The following is an 18,782-nucleotide window of genomic DNA, read 5'->3' as shown; positions in this document are numbered from 1 at the left end:
TCTCTCTGTCAAATAAATAAAATCTTTAAAATAAAGAAATACAGTTTTGTGCTAGATGAATAAAAAGGAAACCTTGATTTTTAAAAAGATGCATTGTGGATATGTATCCTAGTAAGTTTTAATTTGTATTAGTAAAATTAATTAACATGAAGACATAGAATCAGTAGTACATTTTATGCAAAAACCACCAGCTTTGGAAGTAAATTGGTCTAACCTTATAAGATCACTCGCAAATCAAATACTTAACACTTCATGTTTAATTGTTGGTGTGTTTCTTCTGCAGTAACTGGGAAGCATTGAGTGATTTTTAACTGTATTTTATAAACTGCTAAAAGATAGTATTAATACATCAGTCATTCATTTTATAGGTGTTGTGGTCTTAGGGAAAAAATAGATGCAAGTATAGGTTTTTGAGTTGATTGCCTGTAATTACAGTGAGTGATGGATATACTTTTAAAATCTACCTGTTATAGAAAAATTTGGTACTTTTTTTGCTTTGAAATTCAGTGTATTATTTTGTGAAAGAGCTTGACTTCATAACAGTGTCCTATTTTTTCCGTCAGTCTGTGAACACAGAGTAAGCAAAACCTCTTTGAGTAACTAAAATAGCTAACACCAGGCTTCAGTGATCATGTCCTTTACTCATAGCCTATTACAATTGGTGACTTTATTTTATGCAGATTTGATGTTTGGTTCTGGCACTTTGAGTTCACAGACCTTGAGTATAAGTTACTAATTCTCCCCCAGCTTCAGTTTTCTCATCAGTAAAACTGAGATAATACTAGGTTGTGCCATATGAAATTGTTGTTTTTATAAAACAAAAATAGTTCAACCTAAGCATCCAGATCCTGGTGTCTTACACCATTCTTTAATAAATGGAAATAGGCTTCTTGAGGAAATGTCTGATTCTAGGACCAGGGCAGGAAATCTATAAGATTCATCTAGAACATCTCAAAGAGCCAAAAAGTAAGGAAGTGCTCAAAAAACAAAATGATGGAACTATGTCAAAGGGCTTCTAGTGGCCAAAGCTGGAACAATTTGAACAGTAAAATAACATAATATTGGGTTATACCCTAAAGTGTAAAATGGATGTTCATACTGACATAAATAATTGAAGAAGCAACAAACAAATAGTAGACAACAGACAAATCTCTCATATAGAAGGATTCTAAATAATTTATCTAGGCAACCCCCTTCAAGGAGTTGGAGTCCAGCTCCCTTGCTCCTTAAGTGTAACTTCCTTCCAAAAAGTACAGTGGAGGAACTGGACACAGACCATCTTAGTCAGGTAATCAAGGTCAGCATCAGCAGTGACAAGTCACGCTGGTATTTTGTGCCCCTGATATGATGTGATAAAGATGGCACTTTTGTGATCTCTTCCTCCTCAAAACCCTAGTCTAACTGTAAGAAAAACATCATACAAAATACCTGATTAGTACTCATAAAATGGCAAGGTATAATCGGAGGAGCCTGTAGAGACATAACCAAATATAATGTGATATTCTAGATAGGATGCTGGACTAGAAAAAGGACATGTGGTAAAAACTAAGGAATTCTGAATAAAGTATGGACTTTCAGTAGTAATTTACTGGTAATGATTCATCAATTGCGACCAAAGTACCATAATAATATATTATAAATAAGGGAAGCTGGTACAGGGTATATGAGAGTTCTCTATACTGTCCTTAACAACCTTAGTGTAAATTTAAAACAATTCCCAGATTAAAACTTTAAGATTTTTATTTATTTTTCAAGTCATCTCTATATCCAGTGTGGGGCTCGAACTTACAACATGAGATCAAGAGTCTCATGCTCTACCAACCGAGCCAGCCAGGTGCCCCAAAAGTTTATTTAAAGAAACAAAAAACAAAAACAACAATTGAGTATCAGCAATTTCATATATATCAACATAATACAGGATTGTTTTGAGGATTAGATTAGATAATATATGCAAATCACTTAACACAGTGGCTGATTCAGGAGAAGTTTTCAGTAAATGGTAATTTTTATGAAGATGACTCTTATTATTATCATTATTTCAGACAGAATAAAGATTCGGGGGGTAAAAAAGATGGCATTTGTTTATTCAGTCATACTGTGTTCCAAGTACTGAGCTAGCCAGTGGAGATTTAACCATGGACAAGATACACATAGCCCCTGGTTTCCTACAAATTTTAAATCAAGTGACAGCAGAAAGAAACCATAATTAATAGCCTGAGATAGAAGACAGAAAAAACTTAAAAAGATAAGATAAACCAGGGACGCCTGGGTGGCTCAGTCAGTTAAGCGTCTGCCTTCGGCTCAGGTCCTGATCCCATGAGCCCCGCATCGGGCTCCTTGCTCAGCAGGGAGCCTGCTTCTCCCCCTGCCTGCCACTCCCCCTACTTGTGTTCTCTCTCTCTTTGACAAATAAATAAGTAAACTTTGTAGAACTAGAAAAGCCTTCATGTAATATGCCACAACAAGGTTGCACATATAGCATGGCCCTGTTCCCTACCACCCCCTCCTCTTTACAACACAACACATGTGGCCTTTTCCTTTCCTACGTACTTCTCCCCCACATTTATTTGACCTTTGTTTTATTCCTTCGTTCTCTGTTTGCAGTGTATCACCTAAGGCTTTCAGGATGAATCTCAAAGCCCAGCTTAGTCAATGTGCCTGAAAATAAAGCTACCTCAAATTTAAGGCAGTACTCCACTTCCTCAATAAGAAAAGTCCAAGAAAAAAATTTTAGGCTAATAATAATATGTAAACTTAAAGGTATGTGCATGAAATAAGCAAATGTCTTAATATGATACTTACTTTTAAAATTTAGTTACATACCTTTAAAATAACGTGAAGTATTTTAATTATTCATCATTTTCTTACATTTCATTAAACAATTTAATTCAAATGTCTCACGTGGCTGATTGACATCAGTGACTTTGTCATCACAAGAGTTATTTTTTTCAACTTATCCAGCCTTTTTCCAGAGCACATTATGTGTGCATATATCTAGCTTGTTTGAGATACATATAGCACTTTTTGAATCCATGTGTGACTGAAATTTTTCTCAAGACAGATCCCTACTTGAATGCATTCCAGTAGTTGATTTTCTTTTATTATATCTCTTGTTTAAGTGATAGCTATAATGTAATCATTTACTATATTCCTTTTTCAAGTGATTTTTAAAAATTTTGTTTATGGGGCTCCTGGCTGGCTCAGTTGGTTAAATGTCTGCCTTTGACTCAGATCATGATTCCAGGATCCTGGGATCAAGCCCCTCATCTGGCTGTCTCCCTGCTCAGCGGGAAGCCTGCTTCTCCCTCTGCACCCTCATCCCACTCGTGCTCTCTCTCAAATAAATAGATAAAATCTTTAGGAAAAAAAAAGATTATTTTAAAAAAAATTTGTTTATGGTAATATTCAACATCTACAGTGTTCAGTCCTGTCCCCAAGAATGTTTATTAAATTGATATTTAAATTTTGCTTCCTTTTTTATGATTCTGTCAGGTGATCTTTTTAAGCATCCATGTATACCTTTGATTGGGGTTGTTTCAGGCTAAGATCTCTTCCCAAATATGTTGTGCAAAATAAATTAAGAGAGCACCCCTAGGGGCATGTGGGTGGCTCAGTGGGTTGAGTGTCTGACTCTTGATTTCGGCTCAGGTCATGATCTCAGGTTGTAAGATAGAGCCCTGCGTCCGGCTCCACGCGCAGCGTGGAGTCTGGTTGAGATTCTCTCTCTCCCTCTACCTCTGCCCTTCCCCCTGCTTTCTCTCTTTCTTTTTCTCTCTCTCAAGATGAATAAAATCTTTCTTTTTTTTTTTAAAGGAGCCCTAATTGAAGAAACTTTTTAAAGATTCAGGTATAAAGTGATTCCTCTTTTCTGAAGAAAATTTTGACTATTTCCCCATAGATATATATGGGAGTATAGGTAGGCAGTTGTAATAAGGAGAGGTTTTAAATTTAGTAAATGGAAATTAGGCTTAATATAGTAAATTCTGTACCATAGAGGTTTTTAAACTTTGGTGTGCATCAGCTGGAGCACTTGTTCAAACACATTGCTTTGTCACTAGTTTTTGATTCAGCGGGTCTGGGATGAGGCTTGAGAATCTGTATTTCTTACAAGTTCCAGATGATGGTAATGTTGCAGTTAAGGACCTTACTTTGAGAAACACTGCATTACAAAGAAGTTAAAATTATACAGAATATTATTTTGCCTCCTTTGAACACTATAGGTATCCTGACTTACTGTATAATGAAACATTACTGATTTCAGAAGAAGAATGATGCAGGACTGCAAAAGTAATTGGCTGTTGCATTAAATCCTCTTTCAGTGACACATAGGCTTCCTGTGCATTGAAAGAAAAACAGCCAATAAACCCATTTGTTAAAGTACCCATAAACCTTCTCAGTATCACTTGAAATTATATCCTGGAATGAAGTGCCTGACCTAAAATGATTGTAAAATACAAATATTTGTCATCACTGTTCAGTATTTTCACTAAAAAGAAAGTTATTTTCCTTATCAAATAAAAATCTAGAAATGGCACATTGCTGTTGGAAAGAAAATGCATGGTGGTAATTAGGAACTAAATTCATCTAAGTAGGTGAGGTATAGGATCTGGGCTCTGGTCTTCTTGGAACTAAAGTTCTCTAAAATAAATGAATTATCAACCCTACCACAGGAAGGACTTTTTAAGATTAATAAAGTCTAGTAAATGACCTAATTTTATTATAATAGATACATTGAAAGTTAATTGGGAGTATAATCAGTAAGAGCAGAGCTTATTATCAAAAGCATACCTGAGAAATTAAATCAAAACCTAAATCGTATATACTTGGGAAATAATAGGTGGAGAGCTCTTTCATGACGTTGTTTATAATTACATGGCAGCTTTGAACACTTTGAAAACAGCAACAAAAACCTGACGTTGCTCTTACTTCTATTTGTATTTCAAAAAGAAATGGTCTAGTGTCTCAAGGGCCATGCAGGGTAGTTCACCTGGTAATAATATCTTTTGGGAACTTTCCTAAGTAGCAGAAATGAAAGACATCTTAAGCACAAAGCTCTGTTTCAGAAAAGCAAAAACTTGGAAGCAACCTAAATGTCTAACCAAAGAGGAAAAGGTCATGAAATTACAGAGTACTCAGTGAAAACTACCTGACCGATTTAAATGTTCGCTTTAAAGATTATGTAGCAGCATGGAATAATTCTTAAGGTATAAAGCAGAATATAAAATTATATGTTAAAATGTATATGCATATGAGGAAAGACAGAAGGGAAAATTGAAAAATAAAAATAGTAATTTTGTTAGGGTAGTGAATGATTCTTTCCATCTTAATCATGCTGTGTGTGTTGCTCTTTATGTATTTTTTGGTAATGAATCATATCATGTCCAACTTGGGAAGTTAGAACAATTCTTGACTAGTACTGGATCTGCCCTACAGATACTGATGTCAGGCCTTCTAAGTTTTGGAAATGAGACAAGCCAGAAAACCTCTTTGCCCTTTCCCAAATAGGTAACTAAAGTTCCACTATTGATTTAAGAGCTTCTATTTCTGCTTATTAATCCTGTTACTTAGAGATTACAAGAATACATTCTTGATTACCGTGTGTGATACTTATGAGAGTTTCATGTTTTCTTATTTTTTTTCTTCCCAGTGAGATTATGTTAATAGCCATGCAGTATGTTTGAATGGAAAGGTAGAATAATGGTTCTTTTCATTTTTCTTTTACAGAAAAGAGCTCATCCTCTCTGGCACTTTACATCCAGTTAAGGACTTACATCTGGGAAAACTGGCCTTAACTAAATTTCCAAAGAGTCCAGAAACATGGATTCACAGGTGTGGTTAATTTACACTATAGGATTCTTAGGATTCAGAATGGCTGGAGAAACAACAGTGTCCAGCAGGGTCACATACGGGTTCAGAGTATGAATTCTAAAGTCAAGTTACCTACTTTTTAACTCCAGATGCCATCACTTGTTCCCTGTGTGACCTTCAGAAATGATTTAAGCTCTTCAAGCCTCAGTTTTCTCATTCGTAAAATGGGAATAACAATCACACCTATTTCAGAGTTAATGGTTGGCTTTACATGAAATAATGTATATTAGCACCACCACGGTGCCTGGCACACATTAAATACTCAGTAAATTTTAGCTGTTATTGTTCATTATGAACTATCTGAGCAGTCATAGAAATGGCATTTAGATAGTCAACTATAATGAGCAACTTGGGTTTTATAATTAATTCAGGTGTTTCTGGTATAGATGGTTGTAGTTATTAAAATTAACAAAATAACGACGATAAAGGTAGCTGAGGTGAGTGGTGTGTAGGCTGTGCTGAAGTTCCTAAGACTGTAAATGCAGAGAGTATTTTTAGGTTAAAGGCCTGAGTCAGCCAAAATGCACGTGAAAACTCTCCTCACCATCCTGGCTCTCTGGAGCGTATTCCTCGTGGACTCCATGGAACTACCCAGTTTTAACTAAAATGAGATAGTGTGGGCTGGGGTGGCTTCTTGGGGTCGGTGGAGAAATTCTTTAAGAAGTCTGTTTTCAGTTTACTAAGCCACTTACAACTTTTCTTAAATCCTGAGCATTTTTAGGATCTTAGTTAGTTCAGGGTATTTTCACTGTAATCTTGGCTTTGGCTAGCATTGCAAATCAGCTACTTCCATGCTGGATGTTTTTTCTTAGTAGGAATTGAGATAGCACTTCAGAGAGGCCTGTGGTTGTGCGTGTGGAGGTTTGGAAAGGACTGGGGGCAGGGGAGGGCAGTATTGAATATGCATTCACCAATTTATAGGCTTATCTAATATTTTATATAAAGCAAGCTTTTGTTTTATAAGTTAGGTAAAATTCTATTTGAAAAGGAAAAAATGAGCTTTCTTACTCAATTTCTAGTAACCTTTGGGTTGGACATTTTTAGTCTAAAAGAGTGCTTCTTATGAGAAAATATTTGTAAAAAACTTAACCACATTAAGTGGTTAGAGATGTTTTTTTAGTGCCTTTCATTTAAATAAGTATGCTAATGAAAATCTTAAAAAGACAAGGGAAAAATTTGTGGATAAAGACATTTAAAACCTCCTGATGGTTGTGTCCTTCCAGATTCTGTGCTATAACATAGAAATTCTGCTTAATGTAAGCAGTCATAATGCAGCTTCTTGTTTGCAAGCAAATACACATAGGGTGAGGCATGCACATGTAATTAAAGATGTGAATCATGACTCCTCTTCTGGTATTTACCAGCCATTAATTAATATCCCCTCCACCACAACCACCGCAATCCCCCCTCCATGTACACACCCTGTCTTTGCATTTTCTGGCCAAATGGAGTTTTGGAGCTGTCATATTGGAACTGAAGCATTCTCTTTCTGACAAATTTTAATGTTTTAGAAAGGTTTCTCTTTCCTGTTTGTCCTTTCTTCACCCTCCTCCCCGTCAGTGGTGCTGAAGTTTAATGACATCTTTAACAACAAAAACAACAGAATAATCCCCCTCCCCCCAAATTGGGCTCATAGACAGGGATTAGTTTGCATTGTATGGGTGGAGATTGAGAACAAAGAAAACTGGTTGTTTTCCTCTCTGGTTTATGTTCTTTCCTCTTTCTCATTCCCATGTGTACCTTCACAGGCGATGGGTGCTACAACAGCTAATTCAGGAAACCTCCTTGCCTGCCTTTGTGACGAAAGGAAACCCAGCAGCACTTCCTGCGGAGAGGACACAGAGACTGATCCGAGAAGAGATGGAGGTCTGTGGTGAAGCGGCGGGGAGATACCCGAGCAACTACAACGCCTGGTCCCATCGCATCTGGGTTCTCCAGCACGTGGCGAAGCTGGACGTCAGGGTAAGGCCGCGCTTCGTCTCCCGAGGCACAGTCCCTGTCTGCCCTTGAAGTCTTCTGATAGCAGCTCCTCCTCAGAGGAGTTTTGAAGGAGGAAAGTAGAGGAGCTAATGGCCCAGCGGCCTGGGGAGGATCTAGCAGCTGATACCTCCAAGGAAACCCTGGCAATTTAAAAAAAAGGTTGCACTCCTCACCAGCGCGGTTTCTGGCACTCTTCAGGTTAGTACATTGTAGAATGAAGGCAAGTTTAAGCAGTAAGAAGATGGAGCATAATTCATTTTGCCCCGGAATAGGAAGGGATTATTAGGCCTTATAGCATTGGAGTTGTTCTTTCTTGGTGGGCTCTGGTTATGTGACTTAATGTGCTCAATCAGCTGGCTGCCTTCTCACCGTCCCCTCTCCTGGAGAGGGAAGAGAAGATCTCACCTGATATTCCCAAACTTGTCTTTGTCTATAAAGGACCTTCAGATTTCGGAGTCCCACCCCAGGCCTACTAAATTGGGGAAAGGGTTGGATTTAAGAAAAACACTTTTCACAGGGCTCTCAGGGGGTTATCTGGAGGCAGAGCTGGGTTGGAAGGAATGGGGTGCCTTCACTTACTGTTCATCAGGATGAGAACCAGGTATCCTTTGGTTCCTTCTTCGTACTATAGCTTCTCTATATTTTTCTTCACTTCTTACGTTTAAGTGCCGTAAGAATGTAGGGTACTGCTCTGAAAGCATCTCAGGCTTAAGACAACTTAAAGGGGTCAAAATACCTTAAGTGGTATTTTCAGATTAATTCGGAAGCACGCTCTCATTTTGCTCACCAGCCCCTTCCTCCATCTCCCTTCCCAGGTTCCCTCTCCCCTCTCTGTGTCCTAGCCAGAGATTCCTCCAGGGTAAATTAAGAGTTTTCATTTCTGGGGACTTTTAAGCCAACAGTTCTGAAAGAGTAGCGCTTCCCCTCCAGTTTATATTGGCTTTGTGTTTCTGGACGGGAGTCCCCGTGATGGAGTGGAAAGAGCAAAGACAGAATCCTCCTGACCTGGCTTCAGATTTTGGCCTCACTAGCTATGTGTGGAAAGCTTTCATGTTTTATCTGTGAAATACCAGCTCCACTGTCTGCCTCAGTGGATTATTGTGAAGATTATTTGAGTTAATGTGTGTAAAGTACTGGGCACCTAACAGGCTCACTAAATTTTAGTTCCTTTCTCTGTTCCTCACAGATAGAAAGTTTAGGTAAAACTGACTCCCAGTTTGCTCGATCAACTCATTATAATTTATCCATGAAAAAGTACTGAAACTCTTTCATTCCCAGACACTGCCCTGTATGCTGGGTGTGGCATAATAACCAAGAGATTGCTCTCAGCAAATTGAGAATCTAGTTGAGGGAACAGATACGAACAGTCACAAAGCAGTCTGACACTTGCAGGCGCTGAAGGAAGCCCAGGGGACAGTGGGAGCACAGAAATGGCTTCTCATCCCGGCCGGGGTCACTGGGAGCAGCTGCCAGAAGGAAGGCTGCCTCGTTGTCAGGAGTCCAAGTCATCTGGTGGGATGTGGGAGATAGGGAGTCTTTAGGGAGTCTGGTCATCTCAGCTCCACAACTTGATAGTGGGGAGGGGGTGGGAGGGGCATGAGGAGCATGAAGGATAAAGAGAAAGGCAGAGTCCAGGTGAGCTGAGCAGTCTTTGGAGACTTGCCTGCCTTGATGTGGACCTTTTAAAGTGGCATTCCCATAAAATCAGGAACACAGGGCCAAGGTGAAATTCTTGGTTTCTTGAGACTATCCGATGTTGAAGATGACAGCTCATTAGTGGCGTGTTGACTCAGCTGCCTGGGCCTGCTCCTAGGCTCACGTGTTGTCCACCAGCTATGCCCTGCCCTTGGTTGAACTCCATGCCCTTCCTTTCCCCTCTGCCACTGCAGCTCTCTCAGTGAGAGTGATGAATTTGCAAAATCCCCTTTCTGTTCTTAGAAGCCAGTGGGCCCAGCTAGGAGATCATGCCCTACTATGCTTTGTCTATTAGAGGAAGTAATCACAGAAGTACCACTGGTCTAAAGCAGCTTAAAAATACATATAAAATGAGCTGGCATCTTTTTACTTAGGAAATTGAAAATGATTTTTTTTTTAAGATTTTATTTATTTGAGAAAGAGACAGCACAAGCTGGGGGGAGGGGGAGAAGGAGACTCCCCACTGAGCAGGGAGCCTGATGCGGGGCTCGATCCCAGGACCCCAAGATCATGACCGAGCCAAAGGCAGATGCTTAACTGAGCCACCCAGGCACCCCGAAAATATTTTTTTTTTAAGTACTCGTATCCAGCATTGATAAGGCTATGAAAACAAGCATTGTAGAAATTGTTGTAATCTTACTGAAGGACAACATGGCAGCATTTATCAGACTTTACCAAAAAAGTGTGTTCTTTCTAATCTAGTAGTTCTGCCTGTAGGAATTCATCCTAAAGAAATACTGGGAGATATAGTATGGTGGTGTAGTAATTAAAGGTTCCACTCAGTGGTCAGACAAACCTAATTTGAATCCTGACTGTACTCTCTTTTCTCATTGAGTGATGTGAATTAAATGGGAAAATCCACGTAAAGTGGCCGTCAGAAGTGCTTGTACTAAGTGTTCAATAAACACGGGCTATTATATTAAATATGAAAATTTGATATATGAAAATGCTCTTTATAATAGAACCACTCTAACCCTCCAATAATAACAGATTAGTTACATTGCAGTTCATCACAAATTGGAATATTTTGTTGCTACTAAAAATTATATTTTAGAAGATTATTTAAAGAAAAAGTTCACTATAGGATAAGGATCTTTAAAACTAAATATGAGATGGTCCTAATATAATTTTTTAATATATTATTAGCTTTGGATGAGATTTTAAAGTGTTTGGAACAGTGCTTGGCATATTGTAACTGCTTAACATATATATATATATATATATATACACACACATACAGTGCTATTACAGATCTATTGGCTTGTGTTTTCCATAATAAACACATATTCATTTTCTAGTCAAAAAAAAAAAAAGAAAGAATTATGAACAGTGCTAGAGGATGGAATTACGACATTTTCATTTTCTGTTTTGTTTTCTATGGTGATTGTATGTTTTAGGTAGACATTTATTTAAGTAAATTTTAAAACAGTCTCATTTGTGAGGGTAGGGTGAGAGGAAAGACTCACATTTGAATAGAATTTATTACTACTAGCCAATTAAAAGTTGATAATGGTATGTCACCTGAGAAAGCACACAGGGCCATTTCTGCAAAAAAAGACATACAGATGGCCAATAAAGACATGAAAAGATGTTCAACATCATTAGCCATCAGGGAAATGCAAATCAAAACCGCAGTGAGATATCATTTCATACCAAGTAGGATGGCTGAAATGAAAAAACAAAAGTGCTGACAAGGATGCGGAGAAACTGGAACCCTTATACATTGCTGGTAGGAATGTGAAATGATGCAGCCACTGTGGAAAACGATTTGGCATTTCCTCAAAAAATTAAACCTGGAATTACCACATATGACCCTGCAGCTCTACTTTTAGGTATATACCCCACAGAATTGAAAACTTGTTACAGAAATGTTTGTAACAGTGTAATTCATAATAGCCCCCCCCAAAAAGTAACAACTCAAACGTCCAATATCTGAGGAGTAGATAAATGCAATGTGGTATATCCATACAATGGGATGTGATTCAGCCATAAAGAAACGAAGTCCTGATACATGGATGAACCCTGAAAACATGCTGATGGAAAGAAGCCAGATTCAGAATGCCACATATTCTAGAATTCCATTTATATGACATTCACAGTAGGCAGAGCACATTAGTGGGTGCCAGAGGCTGGAGCGAATGGAGATTTAGGGGACTCCTTATAGGAATAGGGGTTGTTTGGGAGGTGATGAAAATGTTCTGAAATTAGATAGCAGTGATGGCTGCACAAGTCTGTGATTATACTGAAAATCACCAGTTTATTTTTCAACTTCAAAAATTGGTTCTAAAGTATATTAGAAAGAATAAACCTTCAAGAATAGCTAAGAAATTGTTGGGAAAAAATAAAAATGAGGAACATTGTATCAATGCCAGTATATATCTAAATGTTTATAAAGACAGAGTCATCTGTGGTACTGGCTCAAAAATAAAAACAGTAATGGAAAAATCTAAGGCCCAGAAGCAAATCCCAATATCTAATGCGTACAGATTTCATTTATGGTAAGTATGGCATTTCACATAATTGGAGAAAGGGTTCTTTGTTCAGTTTGTGATGCTGATAAGATTGACCTTTTAGAAAATAATTGAGGTTTTAATCTCCTATACCAAAATGAACTCTAAATGGAATAAAAACATACCTGAAGAAAAAAAATGGAATTTAAAAAATTAATTGTAGTAATATATTAAGAAAAATATTTGCAACTTAGGGACTTAACATCTTTTTTTTTTTTTTTTTTTTTTTTTTTAAAGATTTTATTTATTTATTTGACAGAGAGAGACACAGCGAGAGAGGGAACACAAGCAGGGGGAGTGGGAGAGGGAGAAGCAGGCTTCCCGTGGAGCAGGGAGCCCGATGCGGGCTCGATCCCAGGACCCTGGGATCATGACCTGAGCTGAAGGCAGACGCTTAACGACTGAGCCACCCAGGCGCCCCGGGACTTAACATCTTTATAAAGATCTCTTGCAGACCCTTAAGAGAAGTTAATGACTATCACAAATAGTAAATTAGGCAGTTATAAAAGAAGAGAATTAGGCAAAATAGGCAATTTGTATAAGAAGAAACAGGAAAAATAAGGGAATAAGAACAATTGTTTGGCCTTAATGACAAAAGGAAATGCAAATTAAAATGACATGATTTGCCATTTATCAAATTAGTGAAGATTAAAGTACTGGTAAGGAATTTAAGAAATATATATAACACGTTCTTCCAGTAGGAATGTAAATTATACAGCCCTTCTGGAGGGCACTTTGACAATATATATTAAGAACTTAACAAAATGTTTTTCACTGTTCAGTAAATATACATCTAGAAATTTCTCCTAAATAAATAAGTTGTGCACATAGACCTTATATATATGTGTTCATAAGAGTGTTACTTATATAAGAGTAGAAACAAAATGAATGATGAAGGATAATCTTTGGGATGAAATATTATACAAAAGTTTAAAATTACAGAGTAATATTTAATGACATGGGTATATGTATATGATTTAAGTGGAATAAAATCAGCATAAAAGAATATCCCAAATTTGTGTTACAAATAAACTGCACACACACATGCATAGAAAAAAGCTGAAAGATTGGTGATTGGCCAGAACGTTAAGAGTAGTTCTCTCTGGCCAACAGGATAGTGGGTGATTTCTTTTTGTTTTTTTGTATTCTGTATTTCTGGAATTTTCTTTTTTTTTTTTTTTTTTAAAGATTTATCTATTTGAGAGAGAGAGAGCACGAGCAGAGGGAGAGGGAGAAGCAGACTTCCCACTGAGCAGGGAGCCCGATGCGGGGCTCGATCCCAGGACCCTGGGATCATGACCTGAGCCGAAGGCAGATGCTTAACGACTGAGCCACCCAGGCGCCCCTGTATTTCTGGAATTTTCTAGAATGATCGTTTTGTATCACTTTCATAATCAGAAAATAACCAAATGTTATTTTTAAAAATTTCTAGGAAGGAAGACATATATGGGTAGGAATGAGCATTTTCAATAGTCTTTGATTTTAAACCTGTTAATCCTTCTGTGTCATAGCCCTGCTTCTGTAGTTCTCTTGTACTTATTTGTTCACTCATTCATTTTTTTGTATGGAGTATTGAAAAAGAATAATGGTATGTAAGTTCTGTCATAGACAGGTCATTGATCCTGTCAGTACCTTACATTTAAGCCTTATCTCTATGCAGTGACTTTAAGATCACTTTAAAAGTAATTGTTTTTTTTTTTTTAATAATTGTTTATATCTCTGTACCTTTTGATTCTAGTAAAAAATGCCCTGAAATTCCTGTTAAAGTTTCTTTTCTCTTTTAGTATACCTATTAAATATATCAAGGGAAAAGAATATAGTGAATTTTTCTCTTAAAAAGTCTGAGAAAAATTTTTAAAGGAATTAAATTCATGTTGAAAATCTTTCACATATGTGCTATTTTTTAAAAGTCTCAAAATTAAAATAAAAATTTTATGTATAGAACTATGCAGTAAGAAATAATCTAAAGGTTTTTCCTGTTATGTAAATTCCTTTTAAACATGTTTTGTACTCTTTCCAGTCCATATTAAGAAGCCCTACCAAAATTAAAAAGCTGATGTATTATTGCCTAAATGTCCCGCAGGTTAATTCTTCAAAAATGTAATAACCTTAAGGTTAGTATATATTTTTCTAAGGTAGAAGTTTATCTGGTGCTGTTTTGCTCACCATTTTAATCAAATGAACAGTCTTGTTTTCCATTTCTCAGAGATTCACCAGCTCTGGAACAAACCTATTTGGCTTTGAATAAACTCATTAGAATTTAAAGGAGATATTTAAAGCATTTCACTGATAGAAATCGACTGTCCTTGCTGGGAGTAATCTTGTCCCTATGTACTAGTAACTTAATTCATTAAATTGTTCATTTCATTCATTGATTCATTCATAAAATACTTATATGTTCACTCTGATGCCATTGGGTATAGAATGATGGAAACATTAATTAGGAATGAATAAATATCTTAAACAACTTGTAGAATTTAGTGGGGATGAAAAGATGTACGGAAAATTCTATAATGTCTGGTAGAACACACAGGAACCATGGAGGTTCAGGAGAGGGAAAGATTTCTTCTAGGGAAGAGAGGAACTGTGAGAAATGGAGGGGATCTTGGTACAAGAGAAGGCATTTGCCTGGGACCCTTGAAAAGCAGCTAAAGGAGGAGCCCTTGGGCTTTGTGCTGTCTATATTATTCACTGCTGGCAAGTAAATGTCTTTTTTCCTTAGCTGGTCTGAAAATCCTCTGATGGAATGTGGTAGGCCCTCAATACAGCTTTTGCTGATCAAATTCCATTTGCATTTGTGACTTGTCCAAGACACTGCCAAATAATTTATTTTTTCATAACTGCTGCTTTTCTTTTTAATCATTCCATTTGAAGTTGCTTAGTTTGCAGGATTGATAATACAAGACTTAATTCACTGCTGAATTTTGTCTCATCTACTTAAAAAAAATCATTTATCATTGATGTTGAGTTTGAGATGAATAGGAAAATCATGCGCTCTTGCATCATATTTTTTGTACTAAGCCCAAAACTGACAGTCTCTGCCCTCATGGCACTTATAGTGAAGAACTAATAATACATTGAGTCAATTGTTCAACACATAGTAAGTTAGATATTGTAATGTTCATTAAAAGTTAAAGAACGTTCATCAAAGTAACCTTTGAATTTATATTTTCTCTTCAACATCAGCATTCTTGTAAATAAACACCCTAATGTTCATCATTATTTTAGAATAGCTTTTCCGTGTGTGTGCCAATCAGAATGTGATTGATCAAGGTCCAGAGAAAGAATGACAAATAAGTCCTTAAATTCTGTAGGGTGTGTATATGTATGTGTGTGTGTGTGTGTGTATATATATATATATATATATATATATATATATATATATATACACACCTCTTACTACTTTATTAGGGAAAGGGGAAACTAGCCTTTACTGAGCTTCCACTGAGTGACACCACTGTGTTGGACATTGTATACAAAATATTGGTAGAAACAGTGTTACCAAAAAATACAAGGAACAAATTAAAGAGAAATCCAAAACATTAATGGAGAAAGAAATTCCTTTGGCAGTTCCTCTTCTCACTTCCCTTTTTTCTTCCTACAAGATTCTTCTTGATGAACTGTCTTCTACTAAACACTGGGCATCCATGCATGTTTCAGACCACAGTGGATTTCACTACCGCCAGTTTCTGTTAAAGTCTTTGATTAGCCAAACTGTGATAGATGGTTCTGTATTGGAGCAAAACCCTTTGAGAAGTGAGCCAGCTCTAGTTCTTCCAAAAGATGAAGCAGCAGCTTCAACAGAGGAAGCAAGGATAAATCTTCCCCGTCTTCTAGAAGAAGAAGTTGAATTCAGCACTGATCTTATTGATTCCTACCCAGGACATGAAACCCTTTGGTGTCACAGGTAAGAGGAGGGAAAATCTATTTTCTGCATGGAACTGCTTGGCTTTATGAGAGCTGTAGAAGGTCTTAAGTCTTATGCCTACCTGCTCAGGTAAATATGGTAATTGATCGTGGAGCTTTGCCTGAATTCAGAGGCGTTTATGTTACCATATCTTCTTCCTCATGATCTTCAATATGAGATTCCTCATGCAGATCTTTGCCTAATGCTTAGGATGGTGGTATTCAAGCTTGACTGCCCAACAGAATAGCCTGTGTTACTTCCAAACTGAAAACAAGTTTCTGGACTCCCTCCCTGGAGATTCTGGTATTTATAGTATATCTGGGGTAGAGCGCTGCCATTTATTTAGTCTTTAAAAAACAATGAAGAAACTTAAAAGGTAAATTTGATGCAGAGTCGGGTTTAGACTATTGATTAGACCTTGAGAATAGTTAAGCTTATTGATGGTCTGCAAATTAAGTTTCCTTAAGTATAAGCTCTTGACACTTTTTGTTTTTTAAAGTGTGCTTTGGGAGGAGGGCAGAATTATTAGGAAGGAGTGAAAGAAATTAGCAACCTCATAACCTGAGTTCTGAGTACATTTGACAGCATAGTAACTGTCATGTTGGAATGAAGTCCGGGTGTGGGAACCCCCTGATTGGTTCTTTTTTTGAGACATCTCCATCTCTATAAATACGGATTCTACTTCAGACTAGAGGATTCTATTTGTAAACAAAGGACTTGCTTGTGCCAGGCAGGAGGTAGGCAGTTTAAATATTTGTGTATTTTTAAAGTTGTTGAGATTTGCCCCCTTTTGCCAGTCTAGTCTATCTTGTAGGCTATTTGAGGAGATGTGTTCAGCTGCTATTCCATGCTACATGTATTTAGAAGATGGAAGACCATCTCCCCTCTTTGGCACCTTCATAAAAAAATTTCTTTTTCTTGTAAAAACAAGACACTCTTAATTCCACATTTTCTAGAGAGAAGATAGATCTTAACTTCATGTTGTTTTGGTGTGAACAGATTTTGTTGCTATTCTATATTTAGGTACATCAGTAGCAAGGCTGAGAAAATTTAAGATTGTATTTGTGTTTAAGAGATAGCTAGATTAACAGCAGAAGCTTTGTATAAAGATTAAGTTTGGGGTGAGACATGGGGAAAAGCGACAGTTGAGATGACCTGTAATTATACAGGCCAGTTTTCTACTATTGAGTCATTGCCCTTAGGCACCTTATCTGTCCTTTAAGTTTTATCCTCTATAAAATGGGTAAATTATATGCTCCCTGTCTACTCCAGAATATGCTGGGAAAATGAACAGAATTATCTCTCAAGGGCTTAGAGTTGCTAATAAGAATAATGAGATAGAACAACCTAGAATCTATGTGGTTTACCAATTGTGAACAGTAGATGTGCACCCCCACTGAGTCAAAATTTTTGGAGATTAGGCACATAGGTCTTCATTTTTAACAAAAAACTCTAGATGAGTCTAAGGGCAGGAGAACTGCTCTCCTTAGAGGAAGTACAAGAGCTGTGTCTTTTAAATGCTTTGCTTAGAGCCCAGCACATCCCTACTGCATGTAGATACTTAATGAGACTGTAGTGATGGATTTCAGGAAAAGTTCAGTTGGTTTTTAGATAATACCTGTTCTTATTAAAGAAAATACTAGAAAGAGGCCATGGACTAAAAGCCTCTGGATGATCTATTTAATCCTGTTATTCCTGAATCACTTGTTTTAGGATGTCAGTGAAGTTAATTTTTGGTTCTGTTTTGTTTTTTTATAGCAGAAATTGGGCTAAGATCTATTTCTCATTTTATATTGTAGTTACAAAGAGTAACAATTCCAAGTGATTGTCATCATCTCAGTCAGTGGTATTAAAAAACCCTTGGGGTCGTATGTAGGGTTCTTTCTCACAAACAATCCAGTAATCTGGGTTTGTAAGACTCTGGTCTAAATACGCAGAGACTTCAGCGTAATTGCTCCTCCCCCCGCTCCAGGTAACTCTGGTCACCAAGGGGGACAGCAAACTGAGTATTGTATGTCTTGAAATTATCAACTTATTATTCTTGTTTTTTTTCCCTGAAAAGCTTGACGTTGTGATACTGAGTTTTCTTTTCCGTGTTCTCTTCCTCCCCCCTCCTCCTTCACAGGCGGCACGTTTTCTACCTTCAGCATCACTTAAGTGGTAGGTTTCCTCACAGCGTGACCCAGTTGTCACCTGTAGACAGCCCTGGGGGGACTTTGAGTGACTTGCACCTCATCCCAGCAGGCCCACACGTGTCTCAGGCCATGGAGGTGGACGGGCTGAATGACTGTAGCAAGCAAGGCTATTCCCAGGAAACCAAACGCCTGAAGCGGACCCCAGCTCCAGACTCCCGGGGCCTGGAAATGGAGCATAGGTTCATCGATCAAGTATTGTCCACCTGCCGGAACGTAGAGCAGGCCAGGTTTGCCAATGCATACAGGAAATGGCTGGTTACGTTGAGTCAATGAAAGAGGTGGATTAGTCCTGCAAGGTTCCCCTTTCAGTGCAATATTGCTTTCCTTTCTTCCTTACATAGTTGCATGAACTGTTTGCTATTATGTGGTCTTCATCTTTAGGTTAAAAGTCCATAGTAAATCTTTCAGTTTATTTATTTTGTTAAGAACTGGCATTCCTTTGGGGATAAGATAACTGTGTAGTTTCTTCCTGCTAAACAGTCTTAATTTTTTTTTTTTTAAACTTTTCATCCTTTATATTTCTATACGTGAAGCTTCCTCTCATTTTGGTTCTCCTGACTGGTTCACAGACACGTCTACCACCTCAGTGCAATTGCTGCATAGGCTAGTTTCTTTTTTTTTTTTTAA

At 37.5% G+C, this 18,782-nt stretch overlaps 1 protein-coding gene across 2 annotated transcripts in view; it reads left to right on the top strand.

Annotated features, from left to right (window-relative positions):
• The window catches only part of PTAR1 (protein prenyltransferase alpha subunit repeat containing 1), a 46,080-nt gene extending 27,652 nt beyond the window's left edge, over window positions 1–18,428 (top strand). The window contains exons 2-6 of one of the 2 annotated variants that reach the window (XM_044920617.1): window positions 5,725–5,829; window positions 7,617–7,830; window positions 15,659–15,960; window positions 18,086–18,120; window positions 18,205–18,428. In XM_044920617.1, the coding sequence (XP_044776552.1) occupies window positions 5,725–5,829; window positions 7,617–7,830; window positions 15,659–15,960; window positions 18,086–18,120; window positions 18,205–18,428 (880 nt within the window). Of the gene's footprint in view, window positions 1–5,724; window positions 5,830–7,616; window positions 7,831–15,658; window positions 15,961–18,085 lie in introns of both variants that reach the window. The other variant, XM_044920616.1, reaches the window with a different exon arrangement.
• The last annotated feature ends 354 nt before the right edge of the window (window positions 18,429–18,782 follow it).

This window comes from Neomonachus schauinslandi, chromosome 13 (assembly GCF_002201575.2).
Source record: "Neomonachus schauinslandi chromosome 13, ASM220157v2, whole genome shotgun sequence".
Taxonomy (NCBI): domain Eukaryota; kingdom Metazoa; phylum Chordata; class Mammalia; order Carnivora; family Phocidae; genus Neomonachus; species Neomonachus schauinslandi.
The sequence above is the reverse complement of the archived record's forward strand: the minus strand, read 5'-3'. Positions and strand labels throughout refer to the sequence as shown.